Below are 27935 nucleotides of genomic sequence, written 5' to 3' on the forward strand. Positions count from 1 at the left end.
GCACTTGCACCAGGAAATTGTCCCCTACGCTTTCCAAAAACTTCCTGGATTGTCTATGCACCGCTGTACTGCTCTCCCAGCAGATATCAGGAAAATTAAAGTCACCCATGAGAACCAGGGCATGCGATCTAGTAGCTTCCGCGAGCTGCCGGAAGAAAGCCTCATCCACCTGGTCTATAGCAGACTCCCACCACTACATCACTCCTGTTGCTCACACTTCTAAACTTAATCCAGAGACACTCAGGTTTTTCTGCAGTATCGTACCGGAGCTCTGAGCAGTCATACTGCTCCCTTACATACAGTGCTACTCCCCCACCTTTTCTGCCCTGCCTGTCCTTCCTGAACAGTTTATAACCATCCATGACAGTACTCCAGTCATGTGAGTTATCCCACCAAGTCTCTGTTATTCCAATCACGTCATAATTCCTTGACATCACCAGGACCTGCCTGTGGTTCCTCCCGGTATCCCGCTTTCCCACTTACCTCAGGGCTTTGGTCTCCTTCCCCCGGTGAACCTAGTTTAAAGCCCTCCTCACTAGGTTAGCCAGCCTGCTCGCAAAGATGCTCTTCCCTCTCTTCGTAAGGTGGAGCCCGTCTCTGCCCAGCACTCATCCTTCATGGAACACCATCCCATGGTCAAAGAATCCAAAGCCTTCTCTCTGACACCACCTGCGTAGCCATTCGTTGACTTCCACTATTCGACGGTCCCTACCCAGGCCTTTTCCTTCCATGGGGAGGATGGACAAGAACACCACCTGCGCCTCAAACTCCTTTATCCTTCTTCCCAGAGCCACGTAGTCCGCAGTGATCCGCTCAAGGTCATTCTTGGCAATATCATTGGTGCCCACGTGGAGAAGCAGGAAGGGGTAGCGATCCGAGGGCTTGATGAGTCTCGGCAGTCTCTCCGTCACATCGCGAATCTTAGCCCCCGGCAAGCAGCAGACTTCGCGGTTTTCCCGGTCAGGGCGGCAGATAGATGACTCAGTCCCCCGGAGTAGAGAGTCCCTGACCACCATCACCCGCCTCCTTCTCTTGGGAGTGGTGGTCGTGGAACCCCCCATCTCAGGACAGCGCATCTCATGCCTTCCAACCAGCGGAGTCTCCTTCTGCTTTCTCCCCCCAGACATATCATCTGGTCCACTCTCCGCAACGGTACCTGTGGAGAGAACATGAAAGCGGTTAGTTACCCGTGTCCGTGTTGCTGGAACCCGGACATTCCCCCTTCTTCTTCTGGAGGTCACATGTTGCCAAGCTTCTTCACTGGCCTCTTGGCTCCGCTGTGCAACCTGCTCTAAATCTTTAAAGCTTTGTGCCCGTAGAAGCATATCCTGACTTTTGTCCAGAAAATCCTCCGTTTCTCGTATGCAACGTAGGGTCGTTATCTGTTGCTCCAGACCTTCAATCTTCTCTTCCAATATGGAGACCAGCTTGCACTTTGTACACACAAAGTCGCTTCTGTCCTGTGGAAGAAAGACAAACATGGCACATCCAGTGCAGGTCACAATAGCTGAACCCCTCCCTTCCATATCACCTTCCTACTATGAGCTTCCTCAGAGAAGTTGGCAAGATGTAAGCCTCACTGGGCTCACTCCAGGCGAACTCCCAGGCAAACTCCTGCTGTGTGCTGCTCTGCTGTCCCCCGCTGCTCAGCTGGTTCGCGAAGCTCTGGCTATTTTTAAACAGCCAGGCTCCCCTGAAACAAACAAACAGACTGGAGGTCCTGGTGACGTCAGGATTAATCTGAGTAGGAGCGAGCAAAGACATTTACCTGTTGTTGTTCATGTTTGAAGCTACCTGAAATGGTGCAATAGCTCAAATGTTTCACATGACAAATGGGACGGGAAGCATCCTTTCTTTCTTTCTTTCTTTCTTTCTTTCTTTCTTTCTTTCTTTCTTTCTTTCTTTCTTTTGAGTTGATGAAGGTTTAGGAAAGGCTGATGCAATTAGGCTGAATACACCTTGATGGTGGGATTCTGTCGAAGGATGCACCGAGTCATGGCTGATGACTTCAAAACTACTAATTAATTTTGAATGAGCAGGAACGAGGAGGAGAGACAGCAAGTTGTGGCGGTTGTGACTCCCACTATCTTTTGCAATTGTCCAGCACAGTGATGCTTAACGTAGGGATGAAATGGGGTGAGAACCAAGTGGAGCCAGTTGAGAACAACAGAGCACAAAAAGGAATGGGGAGCTGCACCCAAGAGGAGTGAAGACAGGGAAGGGTTTGGGATCTCTGAAATACGACGAGTGTGTCTCTGGGCCTGGGGGGAGCTCTGGCAAGTGCTGTGCTTAGTTGGCAGTGAGGATAGACAGTGGCAGGTGCTCAGCTCTCTTCTGGCTCCCTCCAAATCTGTAGCTCCGTTGCAGGCCACGTGTGACCGGAACCAGCGAGCGACTTCGTGGATTGGGGCCTGCGTACCTGGGGTGTGATCAACTTCGTGGAATCTGGCTTTGCCCAGGAAGTGGGCCTCAGGTAGGGTTTGAAGGTGGGAATGCAGGGCACGTGGTGCACAGGATGTGGGAGGATGTTCCAGGAGAGGAGGGGAAGCGAAGGGAGAGAAGTAAGTAGGGCGTGAGAGTGAAATGAGGGAAGACGCATAGGTGGGGTGAGGGGTGGGGAAACCAGCATGGCTGCCTGGAGACGAGGACAGCGGAGCTTGAATTCAAATGCAGGAGAGAGGAAGCCAACAAAGGGGTCAGAGACAGGGAGCAGCCGGTATGTACAAATTAATTTGAAGTTTGTTTCTGGGGGACTTTGAGGGATATGCTGCAAAATCGTAGGAAGGCTGCAGGGAATTACAATTGGATGTTTAGGCCTGGCTGAGCTTTTCCTTACCTGAAGTTTAATATCTTGTCTTCGGAAGATTATTTTTTTTTCTTCTTAATTGAGATAAATCATAAAGTTTAAGGCCAGAAGAAACCACCCCCTAGTCTGACCCCCCCCCGGCACGTCACAAGCCGCCCACACCACCCAGCACACACACACCAAGCCCAACAGCCAAAATTAGACCAAAAAGTCTTACACCCTGCAGGAGACCAGATTGTTATGTGCTACAGGGAGGCAGTCGGTGCGACCGACGGGCACCAATGTCAGAGGACCCCACAATGGCAGGAAAAAAAAATAAGTGAGAGAGACCCAGGTAATCCTAGCAAGTGACCAGCAGCCACTCACAGTGGCTGCGCATAACCTAAGCGGTAATTGAACTGAGTTGGAGAGGCAGGGCTGTCTAGTGGATATTGGTACTTCACTGGGATTCAGGTGAGCTGGCTGCTGTTTCTGACTCTGCTACTGCCCTGTTGTGTCACCTTGTATGTACAAATCACATCCCCTTCCTGCCCCTTCCATCTGTTTCGATTGTAAGCTCTTCAGGGCTGTCTTTTTAACAGGTGTTTGTACAGCACCTAGCACAATAGGGCCTGAATCTTGGCTGAGCCCTTTAGGTGATATTGGAATAATAATAAAAAATAATAATACATTAAATCCTCACCCCCATCTCCCATAGCAAATACAACTTGACACTGGGTTGAAATCAAGATAAATAAACCAAACTGCCATCAATTTATCATGCAGAAAAACAGACTTTTAGTTCAAACAAACACAAAAGCCAGGAGCTTCAATTCAGCTGTATCAGTCTGGTCTATGGCTGCATTCATTTCCATACAGTCACTGGAAACTATTATGTTGATGGTTAGGAACACAGCTTTTATGGGGAGAAAAATCCATGCTGCCAATTTACAGTGGAATTGGTGAACGGGCAGGACAAAGCTTCAATAATACTCTTCCATGTGACATCTGGGTAAATAATACCGTTTCGTTAACCTCCTGGGCAATCAAAGCGGCTGGCTGTTAGAACCAGCCAAGTATGAGCAATAACATCTCCTCTAAGAAATTTTGAAATAGAAACACACATTAATTGCTGCAAAAGTGTTTGTGTTGAAGTGGGCCCTATAAGTCATGCATGGAACTCAAAGGCAGGCCTTTGCTTGCGTTGCTGTTGGAATGAACCAGGTGGGAGACCTGGAAGGACCATTTTTTTTTTTTTTAATGCTTTGCTGCTCAAAGGCCTTACAGACAGTGCAGCCCTAGTCAGAAGCAGCATGTAGCTGCCTTGGCTCAGGAGTAGGGCAGTAAGCTGATTGCGACAGCGAGAGTCACATTCTGGTCCTTGACTTTCCCCTTACTCCTGAATGAAGTTGTCTGTACTAGCCCTTGTCTTGGGACACATTTACTTCATTCTCTGCCCCAGCATGACCTCATGGATGTGGCAGCCAAAGGATCCAGCCACTTGGTGTGCCTGCCTGCCCCCAACCCACGCGGGGCAGGAGGAGAAGCAGCACCGTGGAGCCTGTTCTCCTTCTGGCACATGGTGACAGGGTGCGTCTGTCTGCCCAGCGAAGGCATGCGGCAAGGGCTCACGACTGAACCCGAAGTGAACAATGAGCTAGCGCCGTCTTATCTCCTATGCGCAAAAGGCCTCTGGGCATCATCTGCCCAGTAACAGGACGTTAGTTAATATAGACAAATGAAGCAGAATTTTTAAATGAGATCCCATTTTTTCAAAGATGATCTCAAGATATGATGCAGGTCGGGGTTGTCCGATTCTTAACAGTTCATTAAATAAAGAGCAGCTAGTGTTAGAGAGTGACTTTTAAAAATGATAGATTCATATTTATAGCGAAGTTCTAGTCATTAATTTTAAAGGGAGAAAGCACAAAAGAAGGAGTGGGTTCATTAAAAAAATTTACATTAGTAATTTAATTAAATTGAGTCTTTGAGTATCATTGCAGAAAATGAAACATTAGTTCTACACCGATTCTCAACCCATTCGGCATATTTAACACTATCTCCCCCCGCCTATGAATTTCTTTTTAATATAGTTAGTAACTCCATGTGTGTCTGCCAAAGCTGTTGGTGAATGCCTATTCGTGCACTCCACGGAGGCACTCATTTTAATAAAAAGAAAAGGAGTACTTGTGGCACCTTAGAGACTAACCAATTTATTTGAGCATAAGCTTTCGTGAGCTACAGCTCACTTCATCGGATGCAACCGATGAAGTGAGCTGTAGCTCACGAAAGCTTATGCTCAAATAAATTGGTTAGGCTCTAAGGTGCCACAAGTCCTCCTTTTCTTTTTGTGAATACAGACTAACACGGCTGCTACTCTGAAACTAATCTTAATGTAAAGCGCTTAATTCTAAGCGCTTTCCAAAGACTCAGTTATAAGCATCATCTTCTCTTTTTTGCCCTATCTGGGTTTCAATATAGGTAGGCATTACCATGGTATCTCAGAGGCTTTCTGGGGGAAACTGAGGCACAGGGAGGGGAAGCCATTTTTATTGGAGGTAGTATTTGTATTACAATAAGTCCCATTCTGCTAGATGCTGTACAGACACCTAGTAAGAGACGGTCCCCATCTCAAAGAGCTTATATTTTAGATAAAAGAGATGGAAAAAAGAGTGGGAGGGAAAACAGGGGCAGTGCTGAGGTTTTCAAAACAGTCCAAAAAGATTTTGACGCGTTTCCCATTAGAATTAATGGATCCCTCGGCAATTCAGGTTCTGTTTAACCTGGGAACTGGAGCACTAGGGAACCGCAGGGTCGGTCAGTCAGTCACTTTGTCTGTTTGTCCAGCAGCCTCAATAAAAGAATCCCCCCTTATATTCATTACAGCCAAGTCTTGCCTCTTCTTTACCACAATGGACAGTGTCTGTTTATAGATGGCGGCATAGAATTCCTTCCTGCAGGGGCTTGGCTGTTTTAGATGCAATGAGGTTTAAAGTGATTTGATGCTGGTTCTACCAGCTGGGCCTGGCTTTCTGTGCAAGGCACAGCAGAAAATTGAGTCACTCTTCTAAAATGTTTCCGTGTGGCAGGGCGTAGCACGGTGCCATTATGCCAATTACAGCGGCTAAATACATCGTGATGAATGTTCACTTCATTTCACCTGGCTGTGCACAGTTCTAGGTTTGTTTTCCTCTGCTACCTCTACTTAGCATCTCATTTTGCTGTTACTCGTGCTCTTCTCCTTAGCAGGATCTCAGACTAAACTTCCCTGTGCTCTCAGGAATTCATCCTTTTTGTGCATGCCCTTGACAAAATTCCTGTATGTGCAGTAAACACTAAATCAGCTCTGAAACAGAAACTCTTCTCCATTATATTTCCTGCAGTGTTGCATCGCTGAGGAAGGGAGATGGTTCATAAGGGCCTGATTCAAAGCTGAGTAAGCCAGTAGTAGTCTTTTCATTGTCTTTGTTGGGCTTTGCATCAGGCACGAAAAACCTGAATAGACTTGATCTTTTTGGAGTGTTTTATGTGAGCCTGTAGAGTTTGATACTGATTCTCTAGGGCTGCTGAACAGAGGCATTGGTGAAAAATTGTAGGATTTATTACAGTTTCTGCTGCTGCTGCCTACTTGACATTAAAATTGGATATTGTGGGCCAGATTCTTAGCTCATGTAAATCAGTGTAACTCTGTTACCTTCATTGGAGATACGCTAATTTTACATTAATTGAGGATCTAGCCATATATGTGAAACCTAAAGTGCTGACTTTGGAGCCTTTTTGTCTTGAATAATTGCTTATTCAAGACTTTGCCATTTCATATACCATTACACAAAGACTTACATAATTTCACCTGTATTGCAGAATATTTTGTGCCCCACCTAGTGAATGCCATTGAATAACATTGAGTTCCTGAGTAAAACATCATCTGTTGAGATTTCCATACTGTAAATACCTAAAATGGATAGAGAAAATATCGTGATTCTGTGATGGGATCCCCAGGATGCAGCCTGGGGCTGTGGGACCGCTGTGCCCCCTGAACTGTCTCCAGCCTGGGCTGTCTCTCACATGCCTTGCTAGTGACCAGCAGCAAACCCCTCCAGGAGCTGTGATCGCTCAGCACAACCGCATGTGGAGACCCAACACCCAGGTAGATTGCATGAATGGTCCCAGAGCCACTCATGAATCACACAAGGAAAGGCAGCAGTCAAATCTCCCCTCAGCTCCCAGCACTGTACCTCGGGAATATACCATCTTGCACTGCTCAAGACGAGCAATCAGATTTATTAATTGGTTCACCACTTCATCAATGGAAAGTGGATATACACCAGCCTTTGCAAGATCTGAGCAGATTTGCCACACACTTCATACAAACTCACTGGTAAAGATAAACAGTAAAAGAAGTGTATTGGCTACAAAAGATAGATTTTATGTGATATTAAGTGAAAGCAAAAAGTCAGTTAGTTACCAAAATAAAATAAAATATAAGCACGCAGTCTAAGCCCTCAATCCTATTAGACTGGGCAACATCTAGATTAAGCAGTTTTTCTCACCCCACTAGATATTGCAGTCCACAGTATACAGATTTCACCCTTGAAGTCTGGGCTAGTCCCCTCAGTTGGAGTCTGCAGAGTGTCCTTGTTGCTTGCAGAGTAGGTGGGTGAAGGAGAAAGGCCCAGCATGCGGCCACTGTGTCTGTTTTATATCCTCAGTCCATGTGCTTGGAAAACAGGCATGTCTGGGTGCATTGCTGAGTCTCCAGGCAAGGTTGATCGATACCTCTGGTGTGGCCTCGTGCAGGTGAGTCATTGCATTGTAGCTCCCTTGCTGGACAATGGTGGTTGATGGGTTGATTGACACCCCGCCCCGGGTTTTGGTTACTTTCCTGGCTGTTGCCTCTGGGGAGCTAATATCTGGCTGATTCCCGAACTTGCAGCATGTTTTAGTGACAACCGTACAACACAATTCTTATAACTTCATATACACTTAGGATACACATCTATGGATAGAGAAATGACTTCCAGCACATCATAACCTTTCCTCTGATATCTTACAAGGCATGCTTTATATGTAAGATCACAATCATATATAAAGGAGGAAAAAGGGGGGTTACAGGGCACTCCCCCAAGGTACAGAAGGTCACAGATTCCTTGTAGGAGTTGGGAAGGAATATGCTTCTCCTGTGCAGAGCTTGGCACAGTTGTTTCGGTGAGTTACTGGAAGAGGTTACCCTTTTGTGAAGCATTATCACTAGGGAAGGTAACATACCAGACTTGATGGGCCATGAACTAATCAATATGGTAAATCCTATGGTCAGTGAGCTTGCTTTTTGCTTTTAAGAGATACGTTTTTGCTTTTAAGGGATACGTTCGCTTTGGTACTGGAATGGTGCTGAACTGACAGTGCATTTATTTAATTATATAATTGGGTTCTGTATCTGATGTGATGAACCTTGTCATAATACATGAGGCAAAAAAAGAAGGAGGGTGTTTTAACTGGATGGAGGCAGTGGAATTTGCATCTCTCACTAACCAGGAACAATTTTCTCTCTGGCAGTTTTACTGAGTCATACATGTGGAAACCCGGGAAGACTCCAGAATGGGATCCAGCAAGGGACGACATTCAGCATTGGAGACAAAGTGAGGTATAGCTGCAACCCGGGCTTCTTTTTGGAGGGACATGCCTTGCTCACTTGCCATGCCAATTCGGAAAACAGTGCCTCCTGGGATTTTCCACTGCCCTCCTGCAGAGGTAAAGTGCTTCCTTATGTTAATATTTAGATCAGTGGACACAAACTAATGATCATGAGAAAACTATAGCTAGAAAGATCCTCCAGCTGTAGATGGAATCAGAGATGCTGCAGCATGAGCAGTTACATGGGACTGGCAGCATTGCATTCAGTGGAATATTGGTTTGAAAACAAAACCAAACCAAGTGAAAGCCAAACAAGATGCAGTTGAGAGCCAGGCTTAATTTTAACAGAATCCCTAAAGCTCCAGAGATGTGGAGGAACAATAATACTTACAATTTATAGAGTGCTTTACAGTGCTTTAATGTGTGCAACCATTTAATTAACTGATTCTTACAATCCCTGGTCATTGCCATCATCCCCATGTGGGGAAACTGAGGCAGTGACATTAAATGACTTGCCCAAGGCCACAGAGAGAGACTTTGTGGTAAAGCCATAATTAGAAACTGGGACCTCCTGATCTCATGCTCATTCCTCCAGTGCAGCTTCTCACATGGCTCCAGCTTTGCCCCATCTTTAGAAGGGGGCATGCATACATGTCACTGGGTTCACTTTGTGCTTAGGGGGTGAAATTCACCCCGAGGCTGAGGGTCTGCACAAGACTTTATGCACCCTTATGCCCTGGAACTGTAAAGCAGACTTGCAAGGAATAGAGATCTCCAGATGGGTCTCAAATGAGGGGTGCCTCGGTGTTCAGAGGTATGTTTCTGCAACTGATTGACTGTAAGATGTTGGAATAGTCTTCTCAAGGGAAATGGTGGAAGGTCCATAGCCTGCATTGTTTCAGACTGCGCTGGAGAATAAACCATGGGGAACAATCCTGCCCTGGAATGGGGCACAAGCAAGGTAATGTAATAGTTATCTTCCATCTCAGTGTTCTCTGACTCTGGTTGATAGGTTCCATCATGGAATCCTCTCTTCCTCATGTTCTTCATATATTGTGTTTTCTGACCATTTTCTATTTCCTGTTGTGCATTCTGACCAAAACAAAAGCTTCAACAGGGTCACTTAAAAAGCCCAAATACCCTCTGCTCTGCAGGGTAGGTGACCTATTGGGACAGCAGGCTGAGAGTTTTGTTGGAAGCCCACAATAGAACAGCTAGTTAGTTGTGTTAAAGGAAGCTTAGAGTCTAGGGACTTTCAGATCCAGCGTAGTGACTTTTTGTTTTTTCCATGTATTTTAATAAGCAGAATGAATTGCGGCCAGTTTTAATAGGCCAGCTTTATTAAAGTGGCAGATAAACAGTGCCAGGGTAGGCCAGGCTGACTTAGAAAGCTTGCCACTGGATCTAATTCTCCACTGCTTTGCACTTTGGGCCTGCTGCCTGCATCTTGTGCCATCATTCACACCAGTGTAAAGTGGGTATAAAATGCTACCATTCTGATTGGGTAGGGTTGGACACCCACTTTGCATTGGCTACAGGCTGCACACCCTAGAGGACAGCAGAGAAATAGGCATAAAGTCTCTGGGCTGGAGAAAGTTTTATACAGGAGGTAAAACTTGATTTAAAGCACTGCTTATGTAAAGGGTTACAGCCTCCGGGAGCTAGTGGAATTTTAGTTTCTTTATGACTATGGCGAATTGCTTCTTGGTAATCCTTTGTGGATTCAGGGAGCTTCAGACGACTAGTTTGTCAGTAAATATACAAGTGTCTGGGTTGTTTTACCAAAATAGTTGCTGGTTCCCAACTTCATTCCTGTTCAATTCCTTGTGTACTTCAGCAGACCATCTAGTATCGATCCTTTTATTGACCCTTTGCTTGTGTAATCAATTAGCAAGCCTGAGCCAGAGCATACATCTTGAATTTTAAATACAGAAATATTATTTGCCTGATGATATATGTTCCTAACACTTCCCTTGATGAGTCATGCAGTCGGGGTTCCTGCTGCTTATTGTGATTGTTACTCTATTGCTTATCTATTGCTCTTGTGTGTGACCCCTGGTCCCAATACAGGAGTGGTTGATGCATAGGTTGGTGCCAGGAAGGGATGTTTTTCCTCCATTTTTTATCTCCAAGTAGCATTTTCAGTCTTGACTTTCAAGTTTCATGCTAAATCAGTGCTTCCATCATAAACTCTTATTCTTAAATGTGTTTACAACTTGGCTGGAGAGGGGAAGGAAAAAGAAAAGCACCCTCAAGGCTGAAACATGGTATAAAATGTCAGATCGCTCTCAGATTAAAGGAAATGCCATGCAAGAATAGACCAGTGCTCCATCTAATTTGACATCTTGTCTCTGACAGTGGCCACTGGTTGAGAGAGAGGTTAAACATTGCCCCACTATTTACAGGTGTTTGTGCAATGCCATTCCACAGGGGAGGCAATGCCTCCTGACCCCAGCAGGTGCTGTTGCCTTGGAGCATAAGGATTAATAACCCTTGTAATTTTTGTTTGATTTTGCTGCAGATGGTCTTCTTACCTGTGTGCAATCCTTTTGTTCAGGAAGCCATTACGGTTACTAATTAACCCCCCGCCCATAAAATTACCACCACCTTCTTGGTATTTCATATACTTATGATTGAAAAATATTAAAATATACCGTGATGGTCACATTGCATTGTGGCAAGTATTAATTTATTTCAAATCAGTTTATTTGCTCAAGTGGTATCGTGTGGTGATGTGTTCCAAAGGTTACCATTCTGTACAGCATGTAGTCAGATGTTTGCTGATCGTTTCAGTAGACTTAAGAACTTGGGACGGATTCTGCACCATTTGAAGTTAATGGTAAATGCTCACTGAATGTAGTGTAGTTGATACAAAAATGTAGAAAGCAGAAAAAACTGATAAGAAATTGACACAATAGAGAACTCAGAACCTGCCCAGCCATATGAGCTGATTTTACCATAATAGGTTTTTCAGTGGTCAGATTTAAAATTCATGTCTGACTGTTACACTGCCACTACAGACTGTAATGACTGCAAGGGTCAAAAGATTTGCATAAAGGCAAAAGGGTTTTAGTGTCTCATTCTGCTGGGAAAATAATGTGTCTTTAGAGCTACTGCCTGAATAGAAATATATATTTCCTTGATAGAAATTAGACCTTCTCAATGTCTGCACATCATGTGTTCAGCCTGTGGATTTCCTTGCCTTAGGAAATCAATCAAATACTGTATCTAGATTCTTTTTTGAAATGGACGGATAACCTTATGACCAATATTTTTAGCTGTGTGAGCTAAAATAAGTCAGTCACATGCTTCAGGGCATAGGGGTCAGGAAGGAATTTGTTCCCCATGTAGAACATTGCACAAGTGGTGGGTTATATTCAGGTTTAAAAAGATAGCGTATAATTTTTGATGCATCTGGTAGTGGCCACAGATGGGTATTTGAGACATGTGTTATGTGACCGGATGCTGCATATCTTACTATACTATAACACTGTGTATACTCCTATAACTGTTAAGGAACTGATGTATTTCTAAAGGAACCAGTGTCACTTAGACTGTGAGAGTGATTCAAAAAATTTGTTACGATCTGCCAGATGAATGACACATTTGCAAGTGGAAGCCACTTTGTTGTTGCTGTTGTCGCAGTTATTTTGTATTACAGTTACAGAGAAAAGCTGTAGTTATCTTAAATATTGCTGTGTGGTGTCTGCCGACAAAGGTGGAGTATTTTTTTTTAATAGCAACCATTATACCAATTTATTTGATTCCAACTATGGATCAATACGATGGGCAGCAGAAAAGAAGCCATTTATCTCTGCTGAGAACCTCAACTGTCCGACAGCTCCAAGGGCATGCTTTGTTTTTTGAACGGTTATTTATTATGATGATTGTGGGATAGTTTGAGACTCAGTGACACATCAGCGCTCCATTTTGCGAGGTTCTGTACGAACAAAAACAAAAGCTGGTCCCAGCCCCAGAGACGTTACAATCTAAGTATTGTGAAACAGCTGGACACATCTGATTACCCTTTAAAAAGAAAAAGAAAAGCTCTGTGTCTGTAACACACCTATAAAATGTGTCCTGTCCCTTGCCAGTGGTTGGCCAACATGGAATATAACATACTGCTAATACTGCTAAATAATGCCTTTTGCTTAAGTGCTGGAGGCCCGTTCTTGCATGTGGAAAGCCCCATCTTCAAACCCCGCAAATGACTCTTGGAGTATGAGATGGTGATGTTAGAAATAGGCTGACTTCCATTGTCTTTCACCAGATATTCACTGATGATGTGTGCGGGGGGGGGGGGGGGGGCAGGCAAAATCAGACTTCTCTTACTCAGTATCACTTTCTGCTACCTCTTATCTTGTGTTTTGTCCTAAGTAGGATGCTATAAAGTGAAAGGAAGGAACAGCAGCTCATGCTGAGACTTTTAATGCTTTGCTTAGCTGGTGCTATGACCCTTTCCACATTTTATGTTAACATTAGCATTTTGTTCTGTGGTTAAACCAAATTGAGCATAAACCGTGTAAGAACACCTGCAGCTCCCTTAGGAGGCGGAATAGTCTTAAGTAACCCATTTTGTTCTGGAAAATAAGGTCACATCCCTGCACAGCCGGCACTGGAAGCATGTTCCCTTAAGTCTGTGAGTTGGGTTCTGTTTTATTTACCCAATTCAGTCTTTTGTCTCTTCCTGCCACATTCTCTCTTTCAAGTAGATTCGCAGTGCTCTGGACCTGCTTGCCCCAACATCCAGTCTATACTGTACATCATCTTGCGGTAGAAGATAAATAAGAATGTATGTCGGCAGCTGTATGTACTTACTGGGGAAGGCATCACCAGGGCTGTTGGAATATTTTGCTTCATATCTGATGATATATTAGTCTTACATAAATGAGTGTTGTGTGGGGGTTTTTTTTAACCCTCCATCTAAGGAACACTTTACTCTCTAGGATGCCTTGTAGCAGTGTGGCACCAGTATTTTAACAAGAGGTTCCCACAAAAATTAAATTCCTTTCCCTATATCCTAAGGGATAAATGTGCTGGGGAGAATCTGTTTGTTCTTATTCCATTCAACCAGTGCTTCCTCACAACAAAAGGGAGGAAACAATTCTCCTTGGGACACAAACCTTTATTAAGTGCATTTTCTGGAAATCTTTCTAGCTTGTTCCCTTCTATAACAGATACATTAGAGATGGGTCAGGCTGCTGAATTCAGGATTAAGTGTCAGGTCATAGAATCATAGAATATCAGGGTTGGAAGGGACCTCAGGAGGTCATCTCGTCCAGTCCCCTGCTCAAAGCAGGACCAATCCCCAACTAAATCATCCCAGCCAGGACTTTGTCAAGCTGGGCTGTAAAAACTTCAAAGGATGGGAGGTCCAGATACAAGAACGGTGTAATCAGGGAAACTGCTGCTTTGAGAGCAAACTGGTCTAATGTTGCTGTCTCTATAATGTACAACGAGTGGGCCCAGGCTTAAGAGAAAATATTGTTGTCCTAAAAGCATCAAAAGGGCCTGAGGGGAGAGCAGAAGTTAGAAAGAGGGGATAAACCACCATCACCTATCAAGCTGACCAACGTTGTCTCGTTTCATTGTTCCTCCCTCATTGATGTTGGTCTACTTGTTGTCTCTTATCTTATGTTTAGATTGTGTGCTCTTTGGAGTAGTGACTTTTTGTCCTGTGTCTGTACAGCGCCTAGTGCAATAGGTTTCTGGTCCTTTACTGGGGCTTCTAGGTGCTACTGCCATACAAATCATGAATGTACCCTCCATTTTCTCTTCCTAAGCGGCTGTACAAACCAGAAACCTTTTTAATAAACAGGTCATTATTTTGGCTTATTGTAGCATCATAACTTGCAGCAAGAAGCCTCATACTCTGCGATGATCAAAACTGGGCTGGAAAAACTGTATGGTAGGGAATTAATCCTATATTAACCTGGAGCTGATAGAGTAAAGGGAACTATCCTGCCCTGCCCAAGGGTGGTGGATTCAGATGATCAAACATAGATCTCTTTTGTCTTTACCTTCTGAGAGGAGCCTGATAATTGAGTTGCCAAATTCCAAAACTCTTACTTAGATAGATCTGTATTTGTGCGCATCTCAGGAGCAAACTGGCACTGCTGTGCACCTGAGTTGTTTAGTGAAGCACATTTACTCTACCCTGAATAGAAATAAAATAGTGGCTGATGTGTGCGAGATACTCGATCTGAATTCACACCAGAAGAGCAACGTTTCTTAAAGTGGCCTAGATCCCTCCAATCCACAGCCCATGTGAGTGTCCTGACCTGCATACAAAGCTCCGTTGAATTTAGTGGGGCTGCACCTCTGAGTAAGCATTACTTCCACGAGTCGGGCTTGCAGGAGCGGACTCAAGGTGTGGGAAGAAGGGGTTGTTGAAGTATTTTTGCCCAGATGACTGGGAGTACTTAGCCCAGCAGCAGTTTTGAAAGCACGGTTATATTGAGACTGATTCTTGGAATCCGCTGGAACCCATACAGGGTATCACTGAACAATCACAACCCATACTCGATGGGGACTATGTCCTGAAAGAAAGCTTTCCTGAACTCCTTCTTCTGGCCTTAAACAACCCCCCCAACCTTGCCACGCTCATCATCAGAAGCGAGCTCCCCACAGGCCAGGACTCACGAACTCAAAGTGTGACCAGAGCCTGCCATAGCAACAGATGCAAAGCTAACATATCTCATCTGCTAAAATGATCACCATCCCACACAAGACACCTTTCAAGACCCATGGATCCTACTCATACCTATCGCATGTGCTGTATCTCATCCAGTGCACTAAATGCCCCAATAAAAACTACAGGAAAAACTTTGTTATCTGGCATGTTGGGGGAATGGAGAGTGCCGGTCAGTCAAAAATTCTGGTTAACTAAGATTTATACTTATCAATGGAGGGAGGGAGTTTGGGTGTGGGAGGGGGTTTGGGGCTGGGGGTTGGGGCGCGGGAGAGGGTGTGGGGCACAGGCTCTGGGAGGGAGTTTGAGTGCAGGAGCAGGCTCGGGGCAGGGGTTTGGGGTGCGGGAGGGGTTTCATGGTGCCAGATCCGGATGGCGTTCACCTCAGGCCTCCCCGCTTCCAGAGAGCCATGTTCCTGCTGCACCGAGGCGGCTTCCTCCGCCCGCAGGTGCCGCCCCCGCAGCTCCCATTGGCTGCAGCTCACGGCCAATGGGAGCTGCAGTGCCAGCGTTTGGAGCAGGGTGGGGGCAGTGCACGGAGCCCTCGTGGCTGTTCCTCCACCTAGGAGCAGCAGGGAGCGCTGTGTCCAGTTTTGGGCCCCACACTACAAGCATGATGTGGAAAAATTGGAAAGAGTCCAGAGGAGGGCAACAAAAATGATTAGGGGACTGGAGCACGTGACTGATGAGGAGAGGCTGAGGGAACTGGTCTTGTTTAGTCTGCAGAAGAGAAGAATGTGGGGGGATTTGATAGCTGCTTTCAACTACCTGAAAGGGGGTTCCAAAGAGGATGGATCTAGACTGTTCTCAGTGGTGGCAGATGACAGAACAAGGAGTAATGGTCTCAAGTTTCAGTGGGGGAGGTTTAGGTTGGATATTTCACTAGGAGGGTGGTGAAGCACTGGAATGGATTACCTAGAGAGATGGTGGAATCTCCTTCCTTAGATATTTTTAAGGTCAGGCTTGACAAAGCCCTAACTTGAATGATTTAGTTGGGGATTGGTCCTGCTTTGAGCAGGGGTTTGGACTAGATGACCTCCCGAGGTCCCTTCCAACCCTGATATTCTATGATTCTAACAGAAGTCGGTCCAACAAAAGATATTACCTCACCTGCCTTGTCTCTCTGGGTTCAATAGTGTCCCTTAGCAAGCAGCGAAGAATAATCCCCTCCATTACAGGAATCACGGGGTGAAATTCCACAGCCTGTATTATGCAGATCAGATTAGAATAAAAGATCTTTAGGATGGGGGACTGTCTTTGTTTTGTTCTGTGTTTCTACAGCTCCCTAGCACAGTGGGATCCTGGTGCGTCATGAGAGCTCCAAGGCAATTCTGCAATACTATTACCAATAACAATAAATGGTCCCTTTTGGCCTTAAAGAGTGGGAATTTCAAGGGAGCCTAAGGGATTTAGGTGGCCAAATCTCATTGAAATTCACTAGGAATTGGGTGCTGCACTCCTTCAGAATTTCCCTGGAATTTTCAAAGAAGCCTGTGAGCTTCAGAAGAAGCGTGAACATGGAAAAAGAGGGTTTAAAAATAAAACTAAATTAGTCATAACAGACTTCTTAAATTTAAACCTTTAAAACCAGGTCAAATTGGGTTCAGATCTAATTCTGGGTGCAAACTTGGGTCAGTTAACTTTATGTTAAGTGGGATTTTCTATTTATAGCTCCAGTACAATATTCTGAAATATGTGTCAGTAGATTCTGTTTGCTAAAATGCACGCATGCCTTTGGAGACAAAAGTCTTGCCCAACTTGTTTGCTGTGTGTAAATAGAATTGATAGGTTTATGACTTTAGTAGGCGGTTGAGTAAAAAATCGGTAAGCCAGCTGAAGAAGTCAAGAACATTTGTGATGCTGCATTTTAAGTGTGTCAAATATGCATTAGCTCATTAAAAGTGTCCTGTCCTATTATAATTCAAACAGCTGCTTAGAGTGCGATGTGCCCAAAACATTTTTAAGAGCTGTTCAAGAGCATTTTAAAATGTTTTAACAATAATATCAAGCTCATCAAGCCAAAGAGCAAGTTGGGCAAACTACAGATCTATCCATATCTAATGAGTGTTGGAAATCGTTAATGTATTTTAAAAGATTTTTAATTAAAGTTTTTAAAAATAGGGGGCTAGGTTTTTCGATGGAGCTACACAAGTTTCCACCAGCTGATTTTTTAAAGAATGTTTTTAAGATAGATGCAGCATCAAGAGGCAGAATTTTGTAGGATTTTCTTTTCTCCCTGGGAAAGAACATTGTCCCGTTTTGCTTTATTCTGAATTGCAGAGAAACCTAGGAATTGGCTGACTGGATGAATCAAGTTCTTTTAGTCCACCATCCTCTCTCTGACAATAAACTAGATGCTTCAGATGAATCTTCAAGACCCCACAGTAGGCAGCTAGGAGATAACCTGACTATAGGAAAAGCTTCTTTCAAACTGCTGTCAGTTATGGGCTGGTTTCACCTGGATGCTCATCTTGCTAAATTTTTATTATTAATGTATTAATAATTTATTTACCCTAGTTCTTAGGGAGCCCCGGTTGTGGCCCAAAGCCCTATTGTGCTAGGCAGACACAGAACAAAAAGACAGTCCCTGCTCAAAAGGGCAATCCCTCTCCTTTAGGTGCCTAGAGTCCCGGCATCCTGGAAACCTGGTTATTTTGGGTGCTCCAATTTTGGAGGGTCCAACTCAAGACACCTTTAATGGGGCCTATATTTTTCAGGGAGTGTGAGCTCAGCACTTATTGAAAATCAAAAGTCTCCAGCTGAGCATCCAAAAAAAAAAATTGCTCCCCAAATCACCAATCACTTTAGAAATTGTAGGCCCCAGCTTTCATTCACCTTTTCACTGCCGGGCCTCCAGGCTGCCTGCTTTTGCCTGGGTCATTCGGTAGACATTGGAGAAGGTTTAAATTAGGTGTTGGCTCTTGGCTTTGTTTGCAGTCGGTGCTTTCTGACAGATTTACCTGGGCACATAGAAAAAGCTCATCGCTGTTGCATGTATAATTCCCCCAGGGCATTAATATTAAAATAGCCCCATGAATGTTCCATGTTCCTGTCAGGCAATAATAATGTTTAAAAGGCAACCTGTGCCATGCCGGAGGTGGCTGTCCTTCTGCAGGAATGCCTCTCTGCAATAAATTGCCTCTGCTCAGACCTTTGCATACATTATTCAAGCAGTTAATGGCCTCATCCTGTCTCCGTTATATCTTTCTGTCTTTCTGCTGGGCATGTGGCTTGCAGAGAGCTAGCTGATTGAGAGTAGCAGCATCGCTTCTACATTTACTGCCTTTCCAGTATCCTCAAGGGGTTATTGAAGAGAATAGTTTGAAATTAGTCTGTGCGTATCTGCACATGCCAGCAAATGAGTGAATTCTGCTTATCCTTTGTGGCCAGAACCCATTCACACACCAAGAATTAAGAAGAGCTCCTGTAGTCTCAATGTACTGGGAAGAAAAAAAATCCTTATGCTTCTCCCCTTATTCCTGATCCCATTTTAGCACCATGGCTGCCCATCTCCAGGAATCAGAGGTAAGACAGACTCATGCCTCTTGCATGAGCCAGGGCCCTTGAAGCTACCCCTGTACCTTTATCTCGGATGAGTTAATATGTAGCAGAGAGGATCCTCTTGGTAAAAATGAAAAAAAACAGAAGAACCAGACATGCAAGGTCAATGGGAGTATCATACCTTGAAATTGGAGACTCTGACAAGGTGTGCAAACGCTACATGGGTCAGGGGAAGGGTCAGTGGGCAGCTGGACTATGCTCTATGACACTCGAATCTCAGGGGTAAGGCTGTGAGGGAGGAGCTAAATCGGTGGGGCCTTGCTCAGTTATTGCCTGGCTGAGAGGGAGAGCAGGCTGTTAACCGTCACTGTGGGAGATCAGGTTAGCTGGGGTTGGGGTAGGAGCTGACGAAGATTGGTGCCTGTCAGGGCCTCCCTGGAGTGGGGTAGAGTTGGCCTGTCAGGAGATGATTGTCTCCTTTGGCTGCCAACTCCTGCAGGTTTGCCCGAGCCCAGGTGGGGCGCAAGCATTAGCTTTCTTGGTACTCAGCAGAGCCCGGGAGAGGCAGAGAATCTGCTGAGGGTTGAGCCCAGAAGTGATGGAAGAATTGGTTTCTTCATGTTTATTTTGGCCTTTGGGCACCCTGGACAGGGTGGAGCTTTTACATGGCAGAGCTCGGCGGGGCTAAGACGCCCCAGGCCAAAAGGAGGCTGAGTGGATCAGTTGAAGACTAGGAGGGATATCACTTGAGTCTGGGAGTCTAGCTACTTCTAACCTGAGTGATTGCCCTCACTCACCAGGAAGCTTGCGTTTGTGCGATGCATTCTGCATGTTCGGCTGCCTGGCTGCAGTTGGGTAGCAGATGGCCATGAGAAATAAGAGTTGGCATGAACCAGAGGTTTGTTTTTCCTTTCCTTTTGCACCTCCATCAGTCAGATGCTGCAAGTCCCAGTCCTGCTGATAGCGGCTTATACTGTCAGCAAGGCTCAGGCCTGAAAAGGTTCTGATACTTTCACACTAAGAATTTCCTGTGGAGCAGTATCCCAAACCCTCCTCTCCCACCTCCCCAGAAAAGTGCCTCAACTGCTGCATAAAACACATGAGAATCCCTTTGCTGAGTTTCAGTCTCAAAGGATTTTTTTTATAGCGTTATGCTGGAGTTTTACACACTTGAAAATAGGTGTTTATAATGTAAAGCCTGAGAGCTCCTTGACTAAAGCATCTGAAATGCCATTCTATAATGTGCATTGTAAAGTTAACAGGCTTTTCATAGTGCATTTCATATAAATAGCAAGGCATTTGACAATGCTGTACATACAAAAGTGACACACTGCCACAATGCAAGTCAAATTAATTCTCAGTTTCCTTTATCTTCCTGCCCATGTTTTCTCTTGATCCTCCTCCTTTATTTGCTCTAATAGCTTCTGCTAATAGAGTCTAGTTGTAGAAGAAGATTACGTGTAGCAAACAGCAGTTCCCATTTCCAACCGGTAAATGCCTTCAGCTTTAATGACACATCTGCTTTTTCCATAGGTTTTACTTTCCTATTTTTAAGTAGCATAAGCTCATAGTTCATTCTAGAAGGGCAGCGTGCGTGAATTACTGCATAAGGTTTTACTAAACTCCAGGATGCATGTGTTCCTATCCAGTCTGCTTGGTTTTAATGCTGATTGCTAATGCCAAGAGGGCAAAGAATTAGGACCAAACATTCAAAGGGACTAACATGCAGCCTCTGAAATTGCACCCCCATTTTTATGCATCTGTTTTTCTGTTCCCCCAAACTGTGGCTCACATGCACAAAATTGCTGTTGGCTGGGCAAATGGGGTAATCATTAAAACTGGCTTTGTCTGTGCCCTTTAGTTTCTTGGGCATCTCCTTATCCCATTGCCACAGGCACATAGTAGCCTGTGCTCTGAAATGTGGGCTTTTGGATGGAAAAAACGAGAACAATGAAAAATTGCAGATGCAGTTTTAGTTTCTGAAAATGTGACCCTTAAAGGTAAAACAGTCAATGCTCTTATATAGTATACACGTGTCAAGATCGGGAGCTGCTTGTGGGAGGGAATGTAAGTTTGAAAGCTGTAAACAAAAGGGAAAAATGAATAAATTTTGCTTAATGCTCAACTCAGACATGGGTTCAGAGCTTTGACTCAGATGTGAACTTCATTGGATTTGCATCCTGCTTAGGACAGATTATATTGGGGAAAAGATGTGCTGATGCGGGAAACTGAAGCAGAGGACAGGCAGAATGGGAAAGCGGAGAATGAAAATGGGAGCAGAGAGATGAAGAAAGATTCTGCTGATAGAGTGCACCCTCGTAGTATATACAACACCACCTGGCTGTACCAGTTTCTGCAGAGCTCCTCTGTTCCCATGTATGTGGCACAGGCATCTCTTTGGGTTGGAAACCCTTTGTGTTTAACCCAGCTCTCCTTCTGAAGGAAACAATGGCTCAAAGGACAGAAGGGGAAAAAAAACGGTTTCATGCATTTTTGTGAACCCACAAATTCCGTTTGAACTGCACAAGGTTCATCCATCCCTAGCAGACAGCGAGAAGAGGGAGCTACTGAGGATGACTCAAGGTGGCTTAATTAGGAGTAAAGAGTAAGAACTGAGAAAGAGAACTCGGACAGAATGTCAGGAAAGAACTTGATGTATTAGGCTGTGTGGAACTGCTTCCCCCAGGAAGTGGTAGAAGCTCTGTCACTTGGGATGTCTAAAATTAGACGGAACAAATCACTAGTAAGTGTACAATAGGGAATAAGCTTTCGCTCGCAGGCAGATGGACTGGATGACCTAATAGGTCATTGTATCCTGTAACGTCTTTGTATCTTAATGGGTATAGAAAACAAAACAAAAAAAACAAATCCACTGCCAGCTAGTAAAATACAGCCAATTAATACTTTATAGCTATGATGGCACCAATAGGCTATATTTTAATGGTTCTAACATCACAACCCTGAAATACGACTTTAAGTGTGATGGGGGAGAAGAAAAGAAGCTGCATCACTCTTACGGTGTTTTAACTTCAGCTGTGCTCTGAACCATCTCTTTTGTCCCAATCCCTCCACAAACAGTGGCCCCTGTCCTACAATGAGCTCCCATATTGGCAGATCCCAGCATTCAAGCCGAGCTACGTTAGCCTCATTGTGGGACTCCACATGAGTCCAGGGGTTTGCCCGTGCAGAGCTCGTGGCAGGATCAAGCGCAGTGGATGGTTCTGTAACTCTGGAGTTCAAGGTGTGTCTGTATAGTTGGTGTGTGCAATATATACAGATATCATGATGGAGCAATAGTGAGACCACAGTTAAGCTTTTATAAAGGGTCTTAATTTCAGGGAGAGTCATTTATTCTATGTAGGGCCAAAAATTAAAACAACCCCGCCCCCCAAGTTAGGTTTGTAAGTCCAAATTTAGGCATCTGCCCTAGATTTTGAAAAGCCCTGAGCACCCAACATTTCCCATTGCCTTCTTTGGGTGGTGAGGAATTTTCAATCAGGCAGATGCCTAAGGTGTATTTAGGTCGCTGAAATTAGCCACCTGTTTTCAAAAATCTTGACCGATATAAACATTTCCTGTAAAAGTTTTCTTCTTGGAGTGGGGCAAATATCTGACATCAGAGTATTACAAATAATAAATCAACATCCATTAAAGGCAGATGGGATTTTTTAAAAGGATTTAAAGAAAAATATTTACAGGTATTTTAAGAAGACTCAGCAATGTGTGTATGACTACCCAATGCAATCCTATGATTTCATATTGGCGTAACCCCTGTACTATCTTTCCCTCAGCCCCTTCATTGCTCTTGTTTATTGTGTTAAATCTTAGATTGGACGCATGGACAGAGTTTACTATCCTCATCATCTTATCCTGCACTAATGCCCATGGTGTCCAAATACCCACAGTTCTTCGATGCAAGAACTTTGTCTCTTACTGCTCTCTCAATTGCTATGCAGTCCTATGTTGTTAAATACTTTATTCATCATACAAATTCAGTTTTAAAGGTGTTGTGATCCACCAAATATATAAAATGCAACTCTCAATTGCACAGATATCACCATGGACGTCACTGCATAATAGCACAGTTCTCTAAATCACTGTTTTCCTAGGTGCTGTATACATACCTGTAATAACCGTGTCACATGCTGCTTATTCTGCCTACCTATCTGAGGGTTCTGTTGGCATGAAGAGGAACTTAAGCTTTACTCTTATAGTTATCTTGTCATTATCCTCTGTATAATAGACACCTACATGTCAGAAATCAGTTGTTCTGTAGAGCTGCAGCAGGCCAGCTTCTCATCTAATTCAAATTGGCATAGTTCCACTGAAATCAAGGTAGCTGTGCCAATTGAGACCTCCCTGGGGATCTGGGTGGACGTTTGCAATAACACTGGTTTCTCTGGTGGGTTTGGAGAGGGGTGAGAACCCTGTGAAGTTTGGTGGGTGTTCCCTACTCTAACTTTTCCACCTCTGGAAAGGGTCTTCTGGTTTGGGAGGAAAAGCAGGTATGCCATTGATGTGACACATCCACTTTCTGGTCCACATCTCCGTCAAAACTCATGCCAGCCATGTTGGGTCTCTTCTTCCACACCATGGTGAGGAGCACTGGAGTTGTAGAAGCTAGAGGTGTCAGAGGTCTGTTGGATCATGTTTGTTCCACTCCTGCCCCTGGCTACTGCAGGGTTACCCATGGCTACAGAACGATGGAGGCTTGAGTAGCCGGTTTGGGAAATGTAAACATGTCACCTCTCTGTCTTCTGGTGAGAGGCATCTCTTCACATGCCATGCACTTGCTGAATGTCCTAGTGCCCATATGTGTCTGATCAATGTGCCAATAAAAAAATCACAGCACTTGAAAAGAAAAAGAACAACAACAACAACAAAAAACAAATACCAAAGTATTTTTTTAAGAGTTCAGCCTTGATCTTTGCAGTGCACTCCAATCTCCCCTAATCTGGCATTATGTTTTGCATAGTACCTTTTTGATTTATGCTACTCTCTCCAGCCTTGGTTTAGTTATTGTTATGTTCCAATCAATGGCCTTTTAAAACTCCTTCCCCCGCCGTTTGAGTTTTGGAGACATTATTGATCACGATTTCCCTCCGTTGTCTCAAATGTGGCATATGAGTCATTCCCCCACCCCCTCTCAAAGCCTTAACACATGGAAGGGAAGAAAAAAAAAACCCTCAAGGCTGTGTTGCTCCAATGCCTTGCTGGCATATTTGCATCATGCTCCCTTCCAGCAAAACACCCATGATATGTATTTTCTGCCTTTCAGCCGATGATGCTTGTGGAGGGACGTTACGGGGACAGAGTGGAATTATCTCCAGTCTTCATTATCCTTCAGAGTATGGCAATAATGCAGACTGTACATGGACTATCCTAGCAGAGCCTGGAGACACCATTGCTCTGGTTTTCATGGATTTTCAATTAGAAGATGGATATGACTTTTTAGAAGTCACTGGAACAGAGGGATCCTCACTCTGGTAAGTGAGTGGCTGTATGTCCTTTTATGGCTGTACACGTTTAAGTATATCTGCACATGTATAACTTTAGGTGTGAAATTAACTGCAGTGGGATCCAGTGTGCACTTCACCTCGTACCTGAACGTCACAGTCAGCACTAGCAGTGGTTACAGCCACAATTCGAGATTTTAAAGTACATTGTAATGAAAAATCTCTGCATATATTTTTATGGCTTTAGTTGAGTTTTACAGTGATTGATGTCTGCTTTGAAGCATGGTCTTTCTTAGAGTCCTGTGGTGTGTAGTTGGTTAACTAGATTAAAAACCTGTGGATGTAGAAATCTTGAACTTGCTTTCTGCTCAATTGTTTTCTGATTATTGGTAAATCTACTGCTGACAAGTTAACTTTACTGTTAACGACCCTGTGGCAAATGTGCTACTGTTTGATTTGCTTTATATACAGCAGGATGCAGACAGAATTTAAGTATTCCTATTCTCTCGTCCCATTAAGTCTAGTTTGATTACTCCACAAATGTGGGTGCTTTGAGAGAACGGGTTTATTTTGTTGGTAAGAAACTTATTCCGCTGCAATCATTCCATTTCTTTTGCTTTCTTCAAGGTAACAATGATGTCTCCACGGTCAGGGCTATGAAATTTCAGGTCGGGGTTCGTAGCATAAATTTGATAGCTGACGTATGAACTAATAGCGTCTAACAAAAAAAAAATTGCAGGATACCCCATGTTGATGATTTAGGTTTGTTAATGTTTGGGTTCCGCAGTTGATCACATTATAAAGATCTCGTTTGACATTAATAGTGTTTCGCCGGTGGTTGAACCTCTTGAGATTTTTTCAGCTGCATTTTGAATTCCCTTGCTGCTTAGTTGAATGGAATGTAAAAAGGAGGAGCCCAGTGTGCTCACTGTGTGAGGTCTTGTGTACACGACGAAGACTTTGTGGTTCAGTTATGCCGGCAAAGCCACCTAGTGGAGGCCCAGCATGTGCTGACAATAGGAATTATTTTCAGAGTGTGGTTAAACTGGCAATCCAAACAACGTAAACTGTACAGGCAAAAGGTCTCTGGCTGGTGTAAGCTGCAGCTATATCTCTGTGTGTGTGTGTGTGTGTGTGTGAGAGAGAGAGAGAGAGAGCGTTCGAACATAGATATGTCAATTACAGCTGTGGGGTTTTTTGTGTTTTTTTTTTTTAAACACTCTTAAGGGACATAGCTATGCTAGGAAAACATTGTAGCATACACTAGGCTTCAGATGCATGTGTAACAAATGAAGATGGACACATGGTGAAAGCTCCAGATCCCATCACCTCCTATCTCCAATGGAAGTTCAAGTCTGGAATCTAGTTCTGTAGCTGGTTCTTACTTTGGATTCAGGGTGTTGGGGGTGGCCCGTTACAGAAATTTTGCAGAGGTTTGGACTGAGATCTGAGCTTTGTGGTTCAGGCCCATCTTTAGTGCTAAGAGAATTATCTTTTGTGTGGTTTGAAAACAAGACATGTAAGCTCCTGTAAATATAAAAAGAAAAGGAGTACTTGTGGCACCTTAGAGACTAACAAATTTATTTGAGCATAAGCTTTTGTGAGCTACAGCTCACTTCATCAAATGCATTCAGTGGAAAATACAGTGTGGAGATTTATATACATAGAGAACATGAAACAATGGGTGTTACCATACACACTGTAACCAAAGTGATCACTTAAGGTGAGCTATTACCAGCAGGAGAGCCGGGGGTGGGGTGGGGGGGAACCTTTTGTCGCGATGATCACGGTGGGCCATTTCCAGCAGTTGACAAGAATGACTGAGGAACAGTGGGGCGTGGGGAGGGACTTTCTTGTCAGCTGATGGAAATGGCCCACCTTGATTAACACTACAAAAGGTTCTCCCTCCTCCCCCCCCCCCCTGCCCCGCTCTCCTGCTGGTAATAGCTCACCTTACCTGATCACTGTGGTTACAGAGCGTATGATAACACCCATTGTTTCATGTTCTCTATGTATATAAATCTCCCCACTGTATTTTCCACTGAATGCATCCGATGAAATGAGCTGTAGCTCACGAAAGCTTATTGTCAGATAAATTTGTTAGTCTCTAAGGTGCCACAAGTCCTCCTTTTCCTTTTGCGAATACAGACTAACACGGCTGCTACTTTGAAACCTGTAAATATAAACTATTTGATTTTGCGTTCCCCTCTGAGAATAATTGAAAGAGAAATAAGCATCATCATAGAAGAGAGGAGTGGAAGGAAGGAGATCTTCACTGTTTTCCTTCCCAGTTTTGGAAAGCATTAGAATAAAAGTGATGCTTAAGGAAGATTCATTTAAGGAGTAGGGCCGTTAAATTATGAGGTTTGTCATAGCCCATTGGGCCACTCATAAGAGAGAGAGAGCTCCATCTGTGAGTTGCAAAGGCTGGGGCGCTGGAACAATTTGTAAACTGGGGGCACTGAGAGCCATTGAACCAAACTGTAAATGCTGTATATAATGGAATCCAGTTCAAGGCAGGGGGTGCGGCAGGACCCCTATTTCCAACATCTATGTGCAGAGATGCAGTGGTTTGGTTCTCTGGTGACTTGAGATTTTCTCATTGGATTCCCTTGGTGATAAATAAGTTAGCTCAATATCCTCATGCTTGCTTAGACACTGTACCTCTCTACTTGTCAAGGCCTGAATATGGGGCACAGTGTGCAAGGCCCCCAAAAGAGGAGGGGAGAAACATTACTCATGCAAGAGACTTAAAATTCTGTGGGCTTCATCTCTTTAGTGCAGCTGATTCCTCCTGCATCCTCAGATCCGTGATTGTTATTTTGGGTGTAAATAATTTCTCAAAAAGTGTGTGTTGGGGGCCACACACCAAATATGTGTGGAATGGAGGTCACTTTGCCACTAAAATGAGTGGGGTCTTGTGAAACGAGGGGCACCTGAGAGATGTGTTGAGCACTCTTCCAGAGGCTGCAGAGTTATCTGAGGCGTTGGAAATGGCAACAGGGTAGAGAACCAGGTCCAGGTGGAAGGAGCAGATGAGAGAATTAATCTGAGTCAGTTTCAGAGTTGTAAAGCATTTTTGCAGAACCATTATTTCCTGCACCTGAACGAAAGGCTGGTGGATTGATGGGCAGAGATAGAAATCATAAGGGATACCCAGTATTGGAAACAGCTGGTAATAGGAGAGCTGAAGATAAGGAGGGCAGAGTTTAAATGAGAGGTTACTGTGGAGGTTCTTCACGGCCAAAACAACTCACCACTGCAGTTGCTATAGAGGAGAACAATGCAGGGAACATCAATTTAATATACAAAGGGTCAGACTAGATGGCCCCAAACAGTCATTCCCACACAGCCTTCTCCTCCACACCCCTGAGTCCCTCAGCTCTTGTAGGCAGTCAAGTGCTCAGTGCCTGGTGGGTTCATGTACTGCTTTCTGCTCACTCAACAAGGAGTTAAAACTTGTAGCTACTGATTGATGGAGACGACTGTTCTTTGGGACCCCTCCCTGTCTCAGGAAGGGGAAGAATTAAATGTCTAAAATAATTAAAGAAATAACCTGGGATTACCAGATATAAGATTAAATTACGATGATTTACAAGGGTCCTGTCACTGCTACAATACCTGAAGAAGAGCTTGGCGTAAGCTCGAAAGCTTGTCTTTTTCGCCAACAGAGGTTGGCCCAATAAAAGATCTTACCTTACCCACCTTGTCTCATTAACATTCATTTATGTAATTTATACTTGCCTGGCAAATATGGGGGATTAAGATTAATATTAGGTAGCGGCCATTTATTATGTACCAGTTGTTTACTGTTCCCCAGGACACCTTTGAAAATTAGATGTAGCTGTTTTATGAGCAAACTGTTTTAATT

General features: G+C 44.2%; 1 protein-coding gene across 4 annotated transcripts in view; it reads left to right on the plus strand.

Moving 5' to 3' along the window:
• CSMD2 (CUB and Sushi multiple domains 2) overlaps window positions 1-27935 on the plus strand; it is a 549151-nt gene that overhangs the window by 145500 nt on the left and 375716 nt on the right. For all 4 annotated transcript variants that reach the window (XM_048825804.2, XM_075121410.1, XM_048825805.2 and 1 more), the window contains exons 4-5: window positions 8339-8533; window positions 23887-24094. In XM_048825804.2, coding sequence (XP_048681761.2) covers window positions 8339-8533; window positions 23887-24094 — 403 coding nt within the window. The remainder of the gene's footprint in view (window positions 1-8338; window positions 8534-23886; window positions 24095-27935) is intronic.

This window comes from Caretta caretta, chromosome 19, assembly GCF_965140235.1.
Source record: "Caretta caretta isolate rCarCar2 chromosome 19, rCarCar1.hap1, whole genome shotgun sequence".
In the NCBI taxonomy this organism is placed as follows: domain Eukaryota; kingdom Metazoa; phylum Chordata; order Testudines; family Cheloniidae; genus Caretta; species Caretta caretta.